At 38.3% G+C, this 23434-nt stretch overlaps 1 protein-coding gene across 1 annotated transcript in view; it reads left to right on the top strand.

Annotated features, from left to right (window-relative positions):
• The first annotated feature begins 2382 nt into the window (after nucleotides 1–2382).
• The window catches only part of acap2a (ArfGAP with coiled-coil, ankyrin repeat and PH domains 2a), a 69373-nt gene continuing 48321 nt past the window's right edge, over nucleotides 2383–23434 (top strand). Inside the window, exons 1-2 of the mRNA XM_077248842.1 lie at nucleotides 2383–2694; nucleotides 9522–9579. Of these exons, the coding sequence (XP_077104957.1) occupies nucleotides 2642–2694; nucleotides 9522–9579 (111 nt within the window). The 5' untranslated portion in view covers nucleotides 2383–2641. The remainder of the gene's footprint in view (nucleotides 2695–9521; nucleotides 9580–23434) is intronic.

Here is a 23434-nt window from a genome sequence, read left to right as displayed (position 1 = left end):
CTTCAAGAGAGGGCCACTCTCTGAGAAAACAAAGGAAATTAACATTTGAACTCCCCCTCATGCACTATTGAGACAAGGGTCACACCCCCCTCATCCTAATCTACATTTCTCTCCCCCATTCTTCATCCTGGCAGAGATCTCCCAAACTCACACAAGAACCTAAATGGTTTAATGTGAATGATTATCATCAAGGTTTATACATGTTTGATATTATTTGAAATGTCTCGGTGCGACTGGTACAAATGTCTCATTCCCAAAGAAGTAAACCCAAAAGATAATAAAGTTCTTAGGAAGTTTAGAAACATCTTCCACAATGGAGGGTGTGTCTTTGAGTTAACACCTTCTGACCATTTACTGACTGAATGCTAATTTTCCACTGCAAGCAAATGGTGACTTACCACTGTGGATGATGTTTAGATTTGAAATGAGGTCTGGGTATATAATGAAACGCAGCGAGAGCTCGGGGCCTTTTCTATATCTGAGATCGGCCCGTGAGGCTGAGAGTTGCGAGACTCTCTGCCTTACGTATTTCTTGTCGGGTAAACTTTTTCTTCTTTGTTCTAGAGCATTTGATGTTTTGCATTGATTATCCTTGAATTGATTATGAAATTATAATGATACATTTACCTGACATATTAAATTGTGACATTTGATCATTCTAATTGACTTTGACATTATTTTCATTCAAGAGTTTAAAAGAATAGTAAAACATTCGCTCACATTTAATGATGCACAGATATCATTAAAGCCTTTTCATTTATGGAGTCAGATGAAATAACGAGAAAATACATATGAGAAAATGTATTGCATTTAACCAAAAATACTTTGCCGCGAGAAAAGACAGTAATACGCAAAGACCTTCACCGCTAATTCGATTACCACCATTGGATCGAGTTAGACTGCCTTACAATACGCTTTTCACCCTCCTCCTTTTTCCTCCCCGGAGGATCAGAGGCTGAATGCTCTGTGTCCCGTCCGAGCTTTACAGACATATATGACCAGGACCAGTGCTTTCCGGAAGAGCGACCAGCTCTTTATTTCATGGGCGCCCCCTCATAGAGGGGATCCCATATCTAAGCAACGCCTTTCACATTGGCTTGTGAATGCTATAGCCTTGGCATATGAATCAAAGGGAGTGCAGCCCCCAGGGGACATCAGAGTTCATTCCACGAGGGGCTTAGCCGCCTCTTGGGCTTTGTTTAGGGGAGTCTCACTGCAGGACATCTGCTCCGCTGCCAGTTGGGCTTCTCCTCATACCTTTGTGCGTTACTACCGGCTGGATGTCACCAGTATCTCTGTAGCACATTCGGTTTTAGGGGTGGGGTCTTCTTAGCCCTTCCCTACAACCCCCTTGGAAGTAACGAATAGGGGTTAATGGGCCAGCAGGCCATGCACATTCCTGTCACCAAGCATGCCTTCTGGGTGTATTTATGTACATCTGTGTTGCTGGGGTTATTATCATGTGTGTGCCACATACATGTTTCATGTCCAGCATGTGCACAGCAGTTGCGCGTGTGCCTCTGCATTAGAGGTTCATGTTTATGGACGTGTCAGTCACCGCCTCCCTGGGGCGACCGTCCTTCTCTGGCTTTCAGAACCTCACTGTGAGTGTATTGGGCAATTGGGGAGCTGTCCATGTCTCTCCCATAGGGGGATCTCGAACACGAGATGATGAAAGAGAACAATAGGTTACTATCGTAACCCCGGTTCTCTGAAACATTGAGTGGGGAGATCCACAAGCTTTGCCCCGCTTGCCGCACGAGAAGCGAATATACTTACTGGAGAATAGCAGCGCTTGCAGGCGTTATATGCCCCTAGTTAAGGGGGCGAGGTATTACTGGGCATTGGCTGCGTGCTTCTGTCTGTCTAACCAGACTTGGTGCAATTGGATGCTTCTGCAGAGGTCAGGTACGGATTCCCTTCCCATAGGTGGATCTCTCCACTCAATGTTTCAGAGAACCGGGGTTACGATAACCTATTGTTTTTACAACCAAAAATGAATCAACACTGAACTTACTTATGCTGGGCAGTGACACGATTTTCTTCTAGATCTGCTATACAGCCGAAACAATCTTTATTGCATTATTTTCCTCTAATCACTGTAAAGCTGCTTTGAAACAATCTGTAGCCTATTGTAAAAAGCACTATATAAATAATGGAGACTTGACTTGGCAATAATCTCTTTGTAGGTAGCCTATCTTGAATCCAATTACGACGATTTAAAATGCAGAATAGATATCTGCAATTGAATTGTGACTAGTCAAACTAAATTACGACAAGTAGAGTTAGGGGCATTTAATGCTAAAACGGCTTGCCATAGGCTAACGTCACGTTGCTTAATTAACATGTAGCCTATGAGATTGTATTCGGGAGAGAGCCTTCACTGTAGTAAGACTGGTATCTCCGCTAGTCGGATGGGGCGCACCGCATGTCGGATGCTTTATCATAGGATACATACACAAATAAATACCATGATGACCATATCAGCAATAAATGCCACAGTGTGCACTATAAATGAGTTGCATTTCGTGCGTTAAACGCAAAAGTATTGCAAATTATTGTATTTTTTGTATTATCCGTGGTCTCTTGGGATCACCTCCAGACATCAGTGCGATTAACAGCCTATCATTATTTCATCAAAATGAAAGTTTCGGTGGATTTTGAGGAATGCCTGAAAGATTCGCCACGTTTCCGGTGAGTCTGATGCTGATATCAATCCATGCACACGTAAATGATGCACAAAAGCTCTGTAGCACTCTCTCCTTATGGATGCAACGGGCTGCGTCTCAAAAGCTAGTGAGCTGCCTACCTAGAACAGTTCTGCTGGTCATCATATGATTATGAGCATATATGCCCATGCTGACTAGGTAGTCAGCTCACCAGCTTTCGAGACAGCTGTAGTCTCACCTCACCTGCCGCATTAATGATATCAATGAAGAGATGCGCTAGAAAAGACAAACAAATGGGGGGAAATGTTTTTCTGTTTATTTAGGTAAACAAAAAACTAGCCTAATTGTGGTTGCTCTCTCTGTGCTTTATGTAATTGTGTTACATTTTGCTAATTGTATATAAATGACATTCAGGCGTGTATAACCTTGCGTATTTGATAAGGAATGCTATAGTCTACACATCGGTTTACAATTCTAAAAATAGTCGTGACACTAATAACACGTTTCTGAATCTGAATATTGTGGCTGTGTGATGTTATTTCTGTGCATTCCCAACACGTGGATCTTTTACCAGCAACAAGATCAGTAGCTACAAGGCCCAGTTCTCTTCCCTACAGATAAATACTGTTTGAAAATGCAGTAAATGTTCATTCAATTCAAATTTAATGTACCACTTAATTTTACAGTCCTGCTGCCCATGCACATTATCTACTTATTACAGTTATTACAATAACTATAGGTACTAACCCTGTACCCTTAACACATGTAGTTATCTTATATTAACCAGTGCTGTCTTAGGTAAGTACACTTTAAGTACACGTACTGTAAAATAAAGTGCAAACTTACGAATGTACAAATTGCCCAAGTTATCCCAAGTGTTCTTCATATGTGCAGTAACTTGCAGTGTGGAAATGGAGACATTCAGTTCATTACTATCAAAACATATTTTCAAATCACTAATAATGTTGAATAAACTGTTAATCATGTTAGATATTGTATTTTTTACTGAAATATTCTAAGATGTGGTCTTGGTTAACTGTCACTAGATGCTTACTATGCATTCTCATAGACTTCTTCGAATGTGACATCAACCATATATTAGTCCAAATTTGACCCGATGCACATATTTCTGGCCAAAGAGTCCTTGAACTTTTTTCTATACATACTCATAGACTCCTTCTGATGTAGCAACAGCCAGAAAGTAGTCCATATTTTACATATTGAACATATTTATTATATGTCAATCTCATAGACTTCTTCTGATGTTACATCAGCAATAGAATAGTCTAACAAAGACACCTATACTAAAAAATCTACCTCTGAAATGTATTCTGTGAATTTAAACAATTATTTATAAATAAGAATCATAATAATTGCAAACTATTAATTTTAGTGTTGCATAACATGTAAGTAATAAAAGCACACACTGAACATTAACATGCAAATAACATGCAAAGCTCAAAATCCTGGAAACAATGTAACAGTCGTATCAAGACCTAGATCAAGACTCCATTTCTGATTCACAGGCCTGTCAAATCAGACCTGACTACTGTACACCTCGCCTAATACATTTGAGAAGTGATCAATATCCCCTCATCAGTATTCAAATCATGGACCACTGGAAGGACATCTTAAAGAAATCTAGTGCAGTGCTGGGAGTACTCCAGGACCAGGGTTGGGAAGCACAACAGTAAAAGGCTCAAATGGAGTGGTTTTCAATCCTGGTCTTGGGGACCCACTGCTCTACACATTTTGTATGTCTCCCTTGTTTAACACACCTGGGGCCGTAATCACAAAACATTTTAAGGTTAAAAGGAGCTCCTAACTTGCAGATTTAGCAGAAACTCTTTTTAAAAAATGGGCATTTCAGTCCTAATTTTAGTCAAGTCACCTTTATTTATATAGCGCTTCTTACAATACAGATTCTTCTGGCCAACGAACGAACAGTGTATGATTATGACTCAGGCATAATTACAAGTCAGAAGTCAGATTGGATCAGAACATTCAGAATATTTATCCAGTTCCATCTGGTTGGAAGTCGGAGTCATCATGTCAGTATGGAGACGAGTTTGTTGAGGATCAGTGCCGATGGCTGTCGTGTCGATGAGGCCTTCACAGGGCTGATGAGGCTGGCACTTCAGGGATGCGTTGTGGATGGGATACGGCCCGGATCCGGAACTTCAGTAAAACTCAGAATAAAAAGAAAGACTAACATTAGCGTAGATGCCATTCTTCTTATGATGTAACAAGTACATCATGTGTTATAGGAAGTGTCCCCGGTTCTGGCTGACCTAATCTATGCAGCCTAATAATCAATTAATTGATTTGAATAATAGAAATGTTCTATATGAATGCCAGATAAAAGAGATGCGTTTTTAGTTTAGATTTAAACTGACAGAGTTTGTCTGCTTCCCGGACAATGTTAGGAAGACTGTTCCAAAGTTTAGGTGCTAAGGATCTACCGCCTGCAGTCTATTTTGATATTCTAGGTATTATCAACTGGCCAGAACTTTGAGATCGCAATAGACGGGAAGGACTATAATGCGTTAAAGGGACACTCCACTTTTTTTGGAAATCGGCTCATTTTACAACTCCCCCAGAGTTAAACTGTTGATTTTTACCGTTTTTGAATCCATTCAGCCGATCTTTCTTGATTATTACGCAGGAATGAGAGTATAGTTTAACTCTGGGGGAGTTGTAAAAATGAGCCTATTTCCAAAAAAAGTGGAGTATCCCTTTAAGAGCTCACTCAAGTACTGGGGAGCTAAACCATTTAGTGCTTTGTAAGTAGTCAGCAATATTTAAAAATGTATACAATGTTTAATAGGGAGCCAATGCAGTGTTGACAGAATGAGGCTAATACGGTGATAATTTCTGGTTCTAGTGAGAACCTGCGTTTTGGACCAACTGTACTTTGTTTATTAAGCATGCAGGGCAACCACCCAGTAGAGCATTACAATAATCTAGCCTTGAGGTCATGAACGCATGGACTAACTCATTTTTCATTGAAAGCATATGTCGTAATTTCAATATATTTTTAAGATGGAAAAATGCGGTTTTACAGATGCTAGAAACGTGGCTTTCAAATGAAAGATTGGTATCAAAGAGCACACCCAGGTTCCTAAACCGACGACGAAGACTTGACAGAGAAGCCATCAACTGTTAGACAGTATTCTGGGTAAATACATGCAGAGGTTTTTTGCCCAATAATTAGAAACTCTGTTTTTCAGAATTAAGTAGTAGGAAATTACTAGTCATTAAAATTTTTATATCAGCTATGCATTCCGTTAATTTTGTGAATTGGTGCGTTTCGTCAGGACACAAAGAAATATAGAGCTGAGTATCATCAGCATAACAGTGAAAACTAATACCATGCTTCCTAATGATATCTCCCAAGGTTAGCATGTACAGCAACGGTCCTAGTACTGAGCCTTGTGGTACTCCATACTGAACATTTGATCGATATGACATCTCTTCATTTACTGCTACAAACTGATAACAGTCAGATAAGTATGATTTGAACCATGCTAGTGCAATTCCACTAATGCCAACATAATTTTCGAGTCTATTCAAAAGAATGTTGTGGTCGGTGGTATCAAATGCAGCACTAAGATCCAGTAACACTAATAGAGAGATACAACCATGATCAGATTATAAGAGCAAATCATTTGTAACTCTAATGAGAGCTGTCTCAGTACTTTGATATGGTCTCAATCCTGACTGCAAATTCTCGCAGATAACATTTCTTTCTAAAAAGGAACATAGTTGTGAGGATACTGCCTTAAGGTAGATTCGAGATCGGCTTGTAATTGACTTATTCTCTATGATCAAGTTGTGTTTTTTTAATAAGAGGTTTAATAATAGCCAGGTTTAAAGTTTTCGGTACATATCCTAGTGACAAAGATGAATTAATGATATTAAGAAGAGGATCAATGACCTCTTTAAGCATTTCTTTCAATAGCTTAGTCTGTATAGGGTCTAACATACATGTTGTCGATTTAGATGATTAAACAAGTTTGGAAAATTCTTCCTCTCCTATAGCAATAAATGAATTAAATTTTTCCTCAGGGAGACTACAATGCACTGCCTGATGTACAATGTACTGTAGTAGACGGTTACATAGTTATAATTTTCTCTCTCATCAATCTTGTAAGTAAAGAAGTTCATAAAGTCATTACTGCTGTGCTGTTTGGAAACGTCCGGTGGTGGAGCTTTATTTTTCGTTAATTTAGCCACTGTTTCGAATAAATACCTAGGGTTGTGTTTGTTTTCTTCTAAAAGTGTTGAAAAATTGGCAGATCTAGCTTTTTTTAGGCCTTTCTGTACGTAATCGTGCTCTCTCTCCACGAAATCTGGAAAAAACAATTCGAGCTACGCTCCATTCTTCTGGCTGCTCTCTTTAGGGCCCGAGTGTGTTCGTTGTACCACGGTGTTGGACTATTTCCTTTAATCTTCTTTAAGCACAATGGAGCAACTGTGTTTAAAGTGCTGGAAAAGAGAAAGTCAATAATTTCTGTTGCAACATCGAGTTCTTCTAAGCTATCTGGGATGCTGACGAGATGAAACTGATCAGGAAGATTATTTATAAAGCAATCTTTAGTGGCAGAAGTAATAGTTCTACCATATTTATAACACAGAGTCGGGTTTGCAACCTTGGCTAAATTAAGTATACACAAGACCACAGTAGATAATGATCTGAGATGTCATCGCTCTGCTGCAGAATTTCAACTGCATCAACATTGATTCCATGTGACAATATTAGATCTAAAGTATGATTACGACAATGAGTAGGTCCCGACACGTGTTGACAGGTGTCCAATAGAGTTTAGAATGTCTGTAAATGCTAATCCCAATGCGTCTTTTTCATTATCTACATGGATATTAAAATCACCAACAATTAGGATAAAAAATCAGCAAATTCTTTGATAAAATCTGTATGATGCCCTGGTAACCTGGACTCCTACATTTTTCAACTAAGAGTATTTCACAAAACATTTTAGCACTAAACCAGCTCCTAAATCAGTGAAAAGTTAGGGGTAGTAAAGAGGACTTGTAAGTCACTAAGACCAAATCACAAACAATCCTAAAATGCTGTTGCTGCCAATCTGCCTCAGCAATCTGCCCAAAGACACTGTACACCATTGAGGCAATAGACTATAGAGCCTTGGGTGCTGAGCCTTTTCTTCATAAATACAATAAATAGTTTGATTCATAGATTTGAATCTGCAATGACATAACATGAGGGTTAATTTATATACAGGCAAATGCATTGAATGATGGAGAATTATAAAACATTGCGGTCAAGTTGAAAATAATGTCCCATCATCTGCTCTGATAGCCTTGTGGGCCGCTCGAGTATCCCGAGTTCGAGTTTTGAACTTATTGTAGCTTGTTTATCGTTACAACCAGCTAGTAATGTTTTACAGTAATCTAGTCTAGAGGTCATGAATGCATGAACTAACTTTTCTGCTTCAGAAACAGATAGCATGTTCCATAGCTTAGCTTTGTTTCTGAGGTGGAAGAAGGCTGTTTTTGTAACATATGAAATATGATTTTCGAAAGACAAGTTGCTGTCTAAAATAACACCCAGGTCTTGGAACATGACCTAGAGATACAGACAAGTTAATAATATTAAGAAGAGGTTCTCTGCTACAGATAACAATTATTTCAGTAGTTTAGTTGAGTATTGGATCTAATATACATGTTGGTTTAGATGCAATGATATGTTTATTTAGATCTTCCTGTCCTATAGTTGTAAAGCACTGCAATTGTTCTTGAGGGGTGAAAATTGAGGCTGACTTATAAAACGCTGTCCATGGTTGTACATTTACATTTACAATTCTATTTCTAATGCTTTCGATTTTCTCAGTGAAGAAATTCATTGGTCAAGTCAGTAGGACTAAACTGTAATGGAATATTCTGTTCAGGTGATGTCTGTTTATTTGTTAATCTAGCCACTGTACTAAATAAAAACCTTGGATTGTTTGGTTATTTTCTATTAGTTTGCGGAGATGCTCGGGCCTGGCTGCTTTTAGAGCCGTTTTATAACGGTAAATTGTCTTTCCGTGCAATTCTAAAGACCTCAAAGTGAGTTTGTCTCCATTTGTGCTCTAGATTACGGTATGAGTTTCTCTCTTGATAGTGTGGGTAGTCCTGTTGTACCAGTTAAGATTAAATAGACCATTTGAACGTGCTCCTCCCAAAAGATAATTTGTCGCTTGAATTCTGCACTCTCTCGAGATGCAGACATGTAAGAGGCTGACAATTAGCGGAACATATACTTGTTTAATTAGTGACACTTAGAGTACGTTATAAAGTCTTTATTTAAATATAGCAACATTTTTATTTTAAAATCTTTATTTGAATATGGCAACATGCTACCTCATTCTACAATAATTCTATGATTAAATCACTGACAGAGACCCCTCCCCCATCAGCCAATCCCTGTGTGCATTGTTAGTAAGCATGTTGACATCATCCATAGCAATGAGGCAAACCCCATCCTTTCTCTTAGCTTAAGACTTTTCTCTATTCCTTAGTAAAAGTTGATCTCAGTAGCTTTGTGAATAGGTTTTAAGAGGAAACTCTTACTTAAGAACTTTTACTGCTATTTAGGAGAAGTGGTAAGATCAAATGTTTTGTGAATACGGCCCCAGATTTGGATCATTAGAGTGTCTCAGATAAGAGAGAGCGGGGGGTCCCCAGGACTGGGACTGAAAATAACTGCTCAAATGGATGGAAAAGGGGAAGGCAAACAATTGGACATTTTTCCTTCAAATTATTAAAATTTGCATGCAAATTGTTAGATGTTTACTTTGACTATCAAGTAATTTTTGGTATGATGTTTTGCAGGGCCACAATAGAGGAAGTGGAGGGAGACTATGGAGAACTGGAGTCAAAACTCGACAAGGTATGGTTTTTATTACACCCTGTAAAGGCCTGGCATATGAAATATCATCAAATGATATATCAAATGACTATCAAATGACTATATCCTAACTAAATGACAAAGGTGGGCTCTGGCGTAAAAAAATAAGTCACATTTCTTGTTGTTACAAATCAATATACATTTTTAAATAATAACATTTTTCCTCCAAGCAGGGCAAAAATAGACATAGGCAAGTTGTAAACCCAATAAATGTTAAAACCCAATAAACAGTACTTTACACAAACAAATAGTCACACGATAAATTAATCAATCACCTTAAACATGATACACTACAACCAGCACACTACTGTGATAATCTTAATCACACTATCCAATGCTATTATACTAAAAGGAACCCCAGGAGTATACATGTATTAGTTACAACAATAAAAAAATAAATACAAATCAAAAATACACAAGAAAATAAAAATACAACACAAGAAAAAATAAAATGCAAAACCAAAATATCTCCCCCCCGCATCTCATAACCAAAAAGAAAAACAGTGGCTGACAAACCCCCCAACAAATTTAGAGAAAAAATCATGAGATCAAATAACTTACAAACATGTTGTAATGAATCACTGGAGGTAAGCTGGTTGAGAAGCCAAATGCAACTTTAATTCAAAACATAATCAAACCTAAAACAAATGCATTGAACTCAGAACAAGAACCTGGACAAACATTCAATACTACACAGGGCAAACATGAGGGCTTAAATACACAGACTAATTACTAGACAAGGGACACCTGTGAACAATGAACATACGATTAACAAATGACAAGACATATGGCAGGATCATACGACAATCAGGGAATCACATGACAAGACACAAGGCTTGTTCGACTTCATGCAGCTCTGCGCATACCGATCGGTGGCTGACTTGAAGGAGTGCATGCCGGTTAGAAATTTTGTCCGACTTGATGCAGCGCCGACCTCACATGACTATGACGTATGCCATTAAAGTAGCGCGAGAGAGTTCTCTCTTCTCGCAGTGGATCTGACACCTGCGAGATCAATGATGGATATCGCGGGATTCACGCTCGTACACAGTGTTGCTAATCAACTGGATGTAATTTAAGTTCTGTTTCTTTTATATGAAAATAAATATAATGAACAAGACACCCAAAGTACTTGTTATTTAATTCCATTCCAAATAAGTGTTTATCAATCATTTTCTCTTTAATACAGACATAGACTGTGTGTTGTATATACAGGTCCTTCTCAAAAAATTAGCATATTGTGATAAAGTTCATTATTTTCCATAATGTAATGATAAAAATTAAACTTTCATATATTTTAGATTCATTGCACACCAACTGAAATATTTCAGGTCTTTTATTGTTTTAATACTGATGATTTTGGCATACAGCTCATGAAAACCCAAAATTCCTATCTAAAAAAATTAGCATATCATGAAAAGGGTCTCTAAACCAGCTATTAACCTAATCATCTGAATCAACTAATTAACTCTAAAAACCTGCAAAAGATTCCTGAGGCTTTTAAAAACTCCCAGCCTGTTTCATTACTCAAAACCGTAATCATGGGTAAGACTGCCGACCTGACTGCTGTCCAGAAGGCCGTCATTGACACCCTCAAGCAAGAGGGTAAGACACAGAAAGAAATTTCTGAACAAATAGGCTGTTCCCAGAGTGCTGTATCAAGGCACCTCAGTGGGGAGGAAAAAGTGTGGCAAAAAATGCTGCACAACGAGAAGAGGTGACCGGACCCTGAGGAAGATTGTGGAGAAGGACCGATTCCAGACCTTGGGGGACCTGCGGAAGCAGTGGACTGAGTCTGGAGTAGAAACATCCAGAGACACAGAGCCACAGGCGTGTGCAGTAAATGGGCTACAGGTGCCGCATTCTCCAGGTCAAGCCACTTTTGAACCAGAAACAGCGGCAGAAGCGCCTGACCTGGGCTACAGAGAAGCAGCACTGGACTGTTGCTCAGTGGTCCAAAGTACTTTTTTCGGATGAAAGCAAATTTTGCATGTCATTCGGAAATCAAGGTGCCAGAGTCTGGAGGACGACTGGGGAGAAGGAAATGCCAAAATGCCTGAAGTCCAGTGTCAAGTACCCACAGTCAGTGATAGTCTGGGGTGCCATGTCAGCTGCTGGTGTTGGTCCACTGTGTTTTATCAACGACAGGGTCAATGCAGCTAGCTATCAGGAGATTTTGGAGCACTTCATGCTTCCATCTGCTGAAAAGCTTTATGGAGATGAATATTTCATTTTTCTGCACGACATGGCACCTGCTCACAGTGCCAAAACCACTGGTAAATGGTTTACTGACCATGGTATTACTGTGCTCAATTGGCCTGCCAACTCTCCTGACCTGAACCCCACAGAGAATCTGTGGGATATTGTGAAGAGAAAGTTGAGAGACGCAAGACCCAACACTCTGGATGAGCTTAAGGCCGCTATCGAAGCATCCTGGGTCTCCATAACACCTCAGCAGTGCCAGTTATTTCTGCAAAAGGATTCCCGACCAAGTATTGAGTGCATAACTGAACATAATTATTTGAAGGTTGACTTTTTTTTGTATTAAAAACACTTATTTTATTGGTCGGATGAAATATGCTAATTTTTTTAGATTAGGACTTGAATTTTAGGTTTTCATGAGCTGTATGCCAAAATCAAAGTTTAATTTTTATCATTACATTATGGAAAATAATGAACTTTATTCACAATATGCAATTTTTTTGAGAAGGACATGTAAATGTATATGTAAAATTTACATTATATATATATATATATATATATATATATATATATATATATATATATATATATATATATATAATAAAATGACATTGCATAACCCATAGAAATCGTACTGTCAGAGAGTTTGGGAATATTCACACATAACATATACACATAAAACATAATATCCGAGTTTTGTAATCAAACATTTTAAAAGATACACCACTGTTGTTTAAACCAATCAACATTAAGCTGTGTCGTCAGCAAGTAGGGCTGTCACTTTACGTTCGAAAATCGATTGCACAATCGATCGGACCAACCAACACAAGTTTCGAAAACGAAAATAGAGAATCGATTTTAACTGCCTTTTTTTTAACCAAAAATGTTTTTTAGATAGACAGATCAATACAGTACACAGAACATGTAGGATGTTGGAAAATAACAATGTCTTTTCTGTTAACCAAATGCTTTTTAATATTCGCTATTACTTCAGTGCAAGTGAACAAGGGCGCCGTTATTTGTTGCTTAGTGACGTGTGTGTTCAAGCAAGCCAGAAATGCGCAGATTCTGCGCAATACGCTGTATTTAATATATCACGAGGACTCACGAGTTGGGTATTTGCGCTAAATCCACGCAGATTTGGCTTACACGAACTTCCCCAGCAAAGTGGGTAAACATAGAAACCTGCCAAATTGGCTCGTGATATGACAGCGTTACCCGCCAAGGTTCATTTTATCCGAATTTGGCGGGTGTTAATTTCAATCCTTGAATGCTGCACTCCTGTTTGTCATTGTGCAAAAAACTTCACGCCAATAAATCATCAGAAATATTGCTGACTTGTGCGCGTCTCAAGCGCCCTCTTTACGTTCGTCCTAATGCCTGTTAGTTGTCCGTGGATTTGCCAATATTTGGTGTTGAAAATGGAAACGTCGTTAGACATGGAAAAATCGATTTTACAATCGATTCAATGAACACATATGTCTCAAAAATCGAACAGGATTTTTTCACAAAAGTGACAGCCCTATCAGCAAGTCGTTTCCCATCATGCTTTTGATCAGCGCAGTCGGTGGAGAGCAACTGCTCGCGACTGCAGAACACGTGCGCCTTGCGCTCGCAGGAGTTTTTTGACACACGTCAGCATGACATCAGAGCAAAGCGGACCGCACTCGGACACATTTCTAACCGGCATGCATTACGCGCTGATCACCGGTGATCGGTTCTGCGCAGATTTTGCTCATCTCAAACAAGCCAAGCGCAGCTGCATCATAGACTGTAAATGGTTTTCCCCCCAAGAGGGCCATGAGTCGAACACGCCCATCGAGTTTCGTTCTGATCGGCCTCCGTTAACCTTGTCTCATAGGTGCTCAAACTTCATTGGCCAATAGCGGCCATGTTTTTTGAGATACACCAATGTCCTCATACACATACATGGGCCTTGGACCAAGACACTGCATACCAATTTTCAAGTCAATCTGACTAACAGTCAGGTGGTCATAGGCCTTTTTATGTTTTTATGATGTTATAGCGCCACCATGTGGCCGTTCAATGCCGTTTTTTTGCTGTGACCTCAAAATGTCCTCCTACACATATCTTTCGAGTTTGGTGAAGATATCTCATTTCATTCTCGAGTTATAGCCATTTTAGTAAAATAGGCTCCTCCCACAGCGTTTATTTTGCGCCCCTTAGCGACCGTGAATCGAAATTTCAACTTTGTTTCGATAATTATTGATATTCAGACTCTGGAACATTTCTGCACTGGTTTGGTTCCGATCAAGCGAAAAACCAGGGACTAGTTTGCAAAAGTAGGTTTTTAACAAAATTCAAAAGGGCGGAAAAATGTGCATATCGGAAATGAAATCGGAGATATGCGTTTTGTTCTTCAGGCCTCCAGCTTTCCAATGATATAAGACACTTGAGTCTACGACATACGGTCTAGGAGTTATGAGTAGTTTCGCGCTTTTTGTTGCTATAGCGCCACCTATGGGCCATTTGGGCTCATACTCTCTCAACCTCTCCTCGATTTCTGTGCTACCTTAATCCCAAATATCAAGTCTCTAGCACTTACGGTTTGGTCTGCACAATGCGTTTTAGAGCAGAATAATAATAATAATTAAAGCCGCAAGTAGCATTTATCGGTGTTCAAGCAGTTAAGGCATTTAAGGCAGTTAAGCTCAAAAGCATCAAAATACATTAAGTTTCATGTAGCAAGCATTTAACCACTGACATCATAGATGGAATAGACCTTATTTTAGCATGATTTACCATGATATACCAAATTTTAGTGTGATTTTTCATGATTTACCATGTTCCAGTATGATTTACCATGAATCTAGTATGATTTACCATAGTTTACCATGATATACCAAGTTCTAGTCTGATTCACCATGATTTACCACGTTCTAGTATGATTTACTATGTTCTAGGATGATTTACCATAGAGCAGTGGTTCCCAAACCTGTCCTGAAGGAGCTGTTTTCTCTGTCTCTCTAATCAATCACACCTGATTCAACTCATCAGCTCATTAACCTATGTGATTATGAGCTGATGACTTGAATCAGGTGTGTTTGATTAGGGTTCCCAACACTGCCATAGAGTACCGTGATTCTAGCATGATTTATCGTAGTTTATCATCATTTACCACATTGCTAGCATTGATGTGAAGTGTCAGTACAAATGAAGTGATAAACTGTGACAAAATATGATTGTGTTATAAAAGTAATTGTTATACAAGTGATTTTATAGTGTCGAAATATGAATGCACCTGTTAAAAGACTTCATTAATAAGTAGAATGAGCCAATAAGTGGTCTTCTACTGCCCTCTGCTGGCCACTTTCATTTTGACAGGCTTGATTTTCACCAGTGTTCTGCACTAAAGCAAACCAGTTTTTCCATTTTAACTCCTTTAAGCAAGCTTACACACACACAATCATTATGCAAATATATTTTAATGGTATTTCATACATGTCTTTGCAAACTATTAATCTGATTATTCAGAATTTATTCAGAAACATAGGACTACACACACATTCTGTTGTAGATACAGACATTTAAACTATGTCTCATTCAGGATTCACATTTGTCAATGTGACAGAATTGTCAATAGTGATACTTCAAAAGATGAAATTTGACTTAATGTGATTGTAAATGTTAAAATAGTAATTTTATAAAGTCTTAATAGTAATTTTGTCACACTACTCAAGTATAATTCATATTTTAAACAGCAGGGGGTAGTAAAATACTACTTATTGGCTTAATATGCCATTATATTCATTTAATTTTCTCCTTTTTAACTGTTATAGAGGCAAATTTTGTCCGATGTGTGTGAAAATTTTCATGATTGTTTGGAGTCATATGGCATATGTTCTGACTTGTTTTTAAGAAGATCTGAGCATTCATTGAATAGATATAGGCTTTCGGAGACACTAGGTCAAGGCCACATTTTGAAGTGACACTATTAAAGTCATCCAAATGCAGAAGTTCAACTTTTTCTGATAATTATTGATCTAGAGAGTCCAGAGTATTGTACTGCACTGATTTTGAACATTATGATATGAACATTATATGATCATAGATGGAAAAAAACATTTACAGCCAATACAGGCAATTTACCATAGGAAATACATGGTTTTGAAGCTTTTTAACAGTTATAGCGCCACCTATGGTCCGACCTCCATGAAACTTTGCATGCTTCTTCACCATGTTATGATGCATATGCTCAACAATTTTTGTGAAGTTCTGAGTTTTTATTTATGATTTATAGGCTTTTGAGTGTGTTTTGACACGCCCCTTTTTATAAATGATCCTGTTATAGCAAACCAAAGGGCAAAGTTCAACTTTTTTCGATAATTATTGATCTAGAGAGTCCAGAGAATTGTCCTAGACTGGTCTGTTTCCGATCGGGCGAAAAACCAGGGGCTAGTTCGCAAAAGTAGGTTTTTAACATATTCGTGAATATTTAATGTAATCAAATGGTTTGATTGACAGCAATGGTTCCAGAGGCAAATTTGTTCAACATGAGGAGATCTATCAAATGATATGCATTTTGTGGGGATTTGTGCAACACCACGTTATTACAGAGCCGTAAAACTTGTTAGCGCCAACTAGTGGACGATTTCTTTCAAAACTCTTACAGACCTCTTGGGCCATGAGTCGAACATGCCCATCGAGTTTCGCTCCGATTGGCCTCCGGTAACCTCATCTCATAGGTGCTCAAACTTCATTGGCCGATGGCGGCCATGTTTTTTGAGATACGCCAATGTCCTCATATACATACATGGGGCCTTAGACCAAGACACTGCTTACCAATTTTCAAGTCAATCGGACTAACGGTCAGCTGGTCATAGCCCTATATATGTTTTTTTAATGTTATAGCGCCACCTAGTGTTAGATCGACGTGTTTTTTTTTACTGTGACCCCAGACTGTCCTCATACACATGTGTGTCAAGTTTGGTGAGGATATCTCATTTACTTCTGGAGTTATAGCCATTTAAGTAAAATAGGCTCCTCCCACAACGATCATTTTGCGCCCCCTAGCGACCGGAAATCGAAATTTCAACTTTTTTTTGATTATTATTCATATTCAGACTCCATAGAACATTTCTGCACTGGTTTGGTTCCAATCGGGTGAAAAACCAGGGACTAGTGTGCAAAAGTAGGTTTTGGACAAAATCCAAGATGGCGGAAAATTTTTCCAGGCGCAAATAAAATCGGAGATATAAGTGTTGTCCGCCTTGCGCCAAGGATTACAGGGATATAAGACACTTGATTCTAGGATAAATGGTCTAGGAGTTATGCACGATTTTCTACTTTTGCTTGCTGTAGCGCCACCTATGGGCCAATCGGGCTCATACTTTGATAACCTCTCCTCCATTTTTGTACTACCATCTGGCAAAGTTTCAAGGCTCCAGCACTCACGGTTTGGGTTGCACGATGCGTTTTACGGCAGAAAAATAATAATAACAAGCAGCATTTAGTGTTGTTCAAGCAGTTAAGGCATTCAAGATTTTTAACCACACAAGCATCAAAAGACATTAAGTTTTATGTAGCAAGCATTTAACCACTGACATCATAGATGGAATAGACCATGTTTTAGCATGATTTACCATGATACACCACATTTTAGTGTGATTTTTCATGATTTACCATGTTCCAGTATTATTTACCATGAATCTAGCATGATTTACCATGATTTACCATGTTCTAGTATGATTTACTACATTCTAGGATGATTTACCATAGAGGAGTGGTTCCCAACCCTGTCCTGAAGGACCCGTTTTCTCTGTCTCTCTAATCAATCACACCTGATTCAACTCATCAGCTCATTAACCTATGTGATTATGAGCTGATGAGTTGAATCAGGTGTGTTTGATTAGGGTTCCCAACACTGCCATACAGTACCGTGATTCTAGCATGATTTACCATAGTTTATCATGATTTACCACATTGCTAGCATTGATGTGAAGTGTCAGTACAATTGAAGTGATAAACTCTGACAAAATATGATTGTGTTATAATAGTAATTGTTATACAAGTGATTTTATAGTGTCTAAATATGAATGCACCTGTTAAAGGGTTAGTTCACCCAAAAATGAAAATTAAGTCATTAATTACTCACCCCCATGCTGTACCAACCCCGTAATACCTTCGTTCATCTTCGGAACACAAATGAAGATATTTTTGATTAAATCTGAGAGGTGGATCACTGCTACATAGGCTGCCAGAGGGAATGAAACTTGACGGCCCAGAAAGTCATTAAAGAACATGTTTAAATAATCCATGTGCCTACAGTGGCTCTACTATAAGTTTATCAAGCGACGAGACTACTTTTTTCCCGAAAAAAAAAAACATAATAACGACTTTATTCGACTATTCCTTTTCATTCCTTGTGGGCCTGAGACGAGAGTTCAAGAGATTTCCACGACGCATGCGCGAGAACTGAACAAGAAGTATTAGAAGAAGAACGTTCTCTTCTCAGTTCTCGCGCATGCGTCGTGGAAATCTCTTGAACTCTCGTCTCAGGCCCACAATGAAGAAAAGGAATAGTCGAATAAAGTCGTTATTATGTTTTTTTTTTTAGGGAAAAAGTATTCTCGTCGCTTGATAAACTTATAGTTGAGCCACTGTAGGCACATGGAATATTTAAACATGTTCTTTAATGACTTTCTGGGCCGTCAAGTTTCATTCCCTCTGGCAGCCTATGTAGCAGTGATCCACCTCTCAGATTTAATCAAAAATATCTTCATTTGTGTTCCGAAGATGAACGAAGGTCTTACGGGGTTGGTACAGCATGGGGGTGAGTAATTAATGACTTAATTTTCATTTTTGGGTGAACTAACCCTTTAAAAGACTCCATTAATAAGTAGAATGAGCCAATAAGTGGTCTTCTACTGCCCTCTGCTGGCCACTTTCATTTTGACAGGCTTGATTTTCACCAGTATTCTGCACTAAAGCAAACCAGTTTTTCCATTTTAACTCCTTTATGCAAGCTTACTCACACACACACACACACACACACACACACACACACACACACACACACACACACACACACACACACACACACACACACACAAAATCAATATGAAAATATATTTGAATGGTATTTCATACAAGTCTTTGCAAACTATTAATCAGATTATTCGGAATTTATTCAGAAACATAGGACTACACACACATTCTGTTGTAGATACAGAGATTTGAACTATGTCTCATTCAGGATTCACATTTGTCAATGTGACAGAATTGTCAATAGTGATACTTCAATAGATGAAATTTGACTTAATGTGATTGTAAATGTTAAAAATATTAATTTTATAAAGTCTAAATAGTAATTTTGTCACACTACTCAAGTATAATTCATATTTTAAACATCAGGGGGCAGTAAGATATTACTTATTGGCTTAATATGCCATTATATTCATTTAATTTTCTCCTTTTTAACTGTTATAGAGGCAAATTTTGTCCGATCTGTCTGAAACTTTTCATGATTGTTTGGAGTCATATGGCACATGTTCTGACTTGTTTTTAAGAAGATTTGAGCATTCATTGGAGAGATATAGGCTTTTGGGGACACTAGGTCATGGCTACATTGTGAAGTGACCCTATTATAGCCATCCAAATGAAGTTGTTCAACTTTTTCTGATAATTATTGATCTAGAGAGTCCAGAGAATTGTACTGCACTATTTTTGAACATTATGATATGAACATTACATGGTAATAAATGGAAAACACCATTTACAGCAAATACAGGCAATTTACCATAGGAAATACATTGTTTCAAAGCTTTTTAACAGTTATAGCGCCACCTATGGTCCGATCTCCATAAAATTTGGCATGCTTTTTAAGGATGATATGTCACATATGCTCACCAATTTTTGTGAAGTTCTGAGTTTTCGTATAGGATTTATAGGCTTTTGAACTATATTTTGCCACGCCCATTTTATAAATGACCCTGTTATAGCCAACCAATGCCAAATTTTAACTTTTTTTGATAATTATTGATCTAGAGAGTCCAGAGAATTGTCCTAGACTGGTCTGGTTCCGATCGGGCGAAAAACCAAGGACTAGTTCGCAAAAGTAGGTTTATACCATATTTGTGAATATTTAATTAACGATTTGATTGACAACAATGGTTCAAGAGGCAAAGTTGTTCAGCATGAGGAGATATATCAAATATTATGTGTAGGAGCCATTTGTGTTTAGGTTAATCTAAATTTTTGTGCTATTGGAGCACTGGTATGTTTTGTTAGATTTAGGATCTTTTATTTTGTAGGGACTTTTATTTTGACAGTTGGTGAGAATGTTTGAATAAAAAGATGGCCGCCTCTCACTTTTTCAAACACAAGAAAAAGAACAAGGAAGCTGTTGGAACGTTTTAAGCATACAGTTCTTTACATCGCCATTGAATCGCTATTGAATCGCTATTGAATCGCCATTGAACTATTTGGACATTATTTTTGATATTAAGTTGTGCCTTTTAACCACCATTCTTCAATCACTTACCAATCGTTTGTTGGATTACTGAAGTCCATGCTTTGTCTGCTACTACCAACCTACTTGCCTGCCTTGCTCTGCTTACCAACCTATTTCCCTACCTACTGGAATTCCATCTCATCCACCGCAAAAAAGGTACAATTCAAGTTTCTCTGTGTTGGCTAGCTTGTCAAAGAGGTTTAGCAATACGTCCCAGCTAAGAGTGGTCTGCCAAAACACAAAAAATACCTTTTTTGCGGTGGATGAGATGGAATTCCAGTAGGTAGGGAAATAGGTTGGTAAGCAGCAGTCAGTGAAGAGCATCTGCGCGCGACTGCAGAATCCGACACGTGCGCCTTGCGCTCGCGAGAGCTTTTTGACACACGTCAGCATGACATCAGTGCAAGGCGGACCGCACTCGGACACATTTCTAACCAGCATGCATTGCGCGCTGATCACCGGTGATCGGTTCTGCGCAGATTTTGCTCATCTCAAACAAGCCTACTGACAATCAGGGAATCACATGACAAGACACAGAAACATGAAAAGACACAGTAACATGACAATACACAGAAACATGACAATGACAAGTACAAGAAACAAAACCCAAACCGTGACACATGTACTACTACTATTCGCAAAAATATTCATACCTGAACGATGGATGAGGCCTGCAAAAATGTGTCCTTGAAAAGGTGATCTCACGCCACTTTACTGTTACAGATACAACAAGTCAAAATACAAAAATTACAATAATTTAAAACATACATCTAATGTCCTCTAAGACTCAATACCTTCATCAATTCATTTAGAATCAAGTATCCTTCTGTGGCCAACTACCATTTTCAAGAAACTGGTCGCATCTAACAAGGCCATATTACCACCCATATTATGGCATCTTTAAACAATTCTCCACGAAATGTCAGTTTCAATTACAAACGGCTTCAAACAATGGTGCTTGCTTCTCCAAATGATTAATGGGATAGTTCACCCAAAAATAAAAATTCTGTCAGTATTTACTCACCCTCGTGTTGTTCCAACCCCGTAAGACCTTCGTTCATCTTCGGAACACGAATTAGGGTATTTTTGATTAAATCTGAGAGCTGGATCACTCCTCTATAGACTTCTAAGGGATTGAAACTTGCCAGCCCTGAAAAGTTATTAAAGACATTGTTAAAATAGTCCAAGTGACTACAGTGGCTCAATCTTAAGTTTATCAAACGATGAGAATACTTTTTGTGCCAAAAACACCCCAAAATAACGACTTTATTTCAACTATTCATTTCCTTCTCTATGGCCCTCTAGTCAGTTAACGTAGTGTGATTGCGTAGAGCTACGTCACACGTAGGCTCACTATTGGCCGACGCTGGTCATGTGTGTGATGCGTGTGACGTACAACAACAGAAGCTTACGCTATTACACTAGTGAACTGACTCGATGCCCACAGAGAAGGAAATGAATGGTTGAAATAAAGTCGTTATTTTAGTTTTTTTTGCGCACAAAAAGTATTCTCTTCGTTTGATAAACTTAAGATTGATCCCCTGTAGTCACTTGCACTATTTTAATTATGTTTTTAAAAAGTTTTCGGGGAACAAGTTTCAAGCCCTTAAGAAGCCTATGGAGGAGTGATCCAGCTCTCAGATTTAATCAAAAATATCTTAATTAGTGTTCCGAAGATGAACGAAGGTCTTACGGGGTTGGAACAACATGAGGGTGAATAATTACTGACAGAATTTTCATTTTTGGGTGAACTATCCCTTTAATCAAAAAACACTGTGTTCATTTCTCAATGTGCGTTCTTGCCTGTACTTGTGTTCTCGTGAAAACACTCTGTGACTTGTGAAACGTCATCAGTCGCTGCCCAAGTACTGTTCCAATTCAAAGTAATGCAATAATATGATGTCCTACCTGCCTGTCAACATATGTATATTTATATCTCTGCGCACTTGCTCGCGCAAACATCATACGTCATCAGCGAGTTTCATGCTATGCAGAGTTAGACAGACGTCAGTCACTGAGCAACACAACCGAAACAGCAGCCATCTTTTACAGTTCCGCCATAACTACATATGTTGTGTTCACGGCATAACTACTGTAATTTGGAAGAAATGAAAACCTGTCACGTTATACTTGGAGCAGTTTGTGATTCAAACTTTGCATTTCAATGTCAACACTATCAACAACGAAATTATCTGCAGCAGTAAACTGGTACAGGTCAGTGCTCAATAAGCTGTTTTTGGTCATTATTATTGTAATGTTATGTGCTTTGAGACATGAGGATAGTTTAACACCATCTCTCATCATGACGCTTTTGTTTGCTCCCTGCTGTACACAGTCATATGTTTTGGAGGAGACGTGGCTTTGGCGAGTGCTCTGAATTGAGGGTGGAATCTTATGCTTTCAAAGCTAGCTCGCTATTGCTAGCCTCTTTGATAATTGCCTACCCGACCTTTAAGCAAACACTGTTAACACACATTTAGTTAACAAAACACAACCATACACATTTTAATGCTTGTAAATTAAAGGAAACAATCCAGGAAACACGCCTCTGCTTAGCCATGGTGCCTTGATCTGCGTCTCAAACTAATCAAGGCACCATGTCTAAGCAGAGGCTTGTTTCCTGGATTGTTTCCTTTTATTTGTAACTTCGAGGGAGGCATGCCCAAACCCGTTGTACACTCCCTAGTCCATTGACTCCACCCCCATGTCAAAACATTGCTATAAAGTAAAATGCACAGAAAAGTGAAGCACTCACCCTTGACTGAAATGCAGATTAAGAGGAGCTTGCAAATTAATTATACAGTAAGTGTAGCCATGGAAAAGATGCGTTGCAGAATCATTGCTCCTAAAGAGCTTCTTTTACAGAATACATTTTTGGAATTAATTATATGTTTATTTTTGCTCTATTTTCTTTATATTTTGCGATTCTTTATTTTTATTTGCAAACTATTTTTTTTACTTAATTTATTTTTCACTTGCAAAACTTTATTTTCTTTTGCAATACTTTGTTTTGCAAATATATGTAGCATGGAATTGACTCAATACAGCTGAAAATAGATCTCCATTTTGCTCTCATTACTTTATTAATCTTTTTCAACTTTTGAACGAGACTCTGTGTCATGGAGTTGACATTATGCTCCCTGTGAGCCAGTGTCTGAAGCA

The sequence above is a fragment of the Siphateles boraxobius genome, unplaced genomic scaffold (assembly GCF_051911475.1).
Source record: "Siphateles boraxobius isolate OS27281-9 unplaced genomic scaffold, OSU_SipBor_1 1, whole genome shotgun sequence".
NCBI classification, from domain to species: Eukaryota; Metazoa; Chordata; class Actinopteri; order Cypriniformes; family Leuciscidae; genus Siphateles; species Siphateles boraxobius.
The sequence above is the reverse complement of the archived record's forward strand: the minus strand, read 5'-3'. Positions and strand labels throughout refer to the sequence as shown.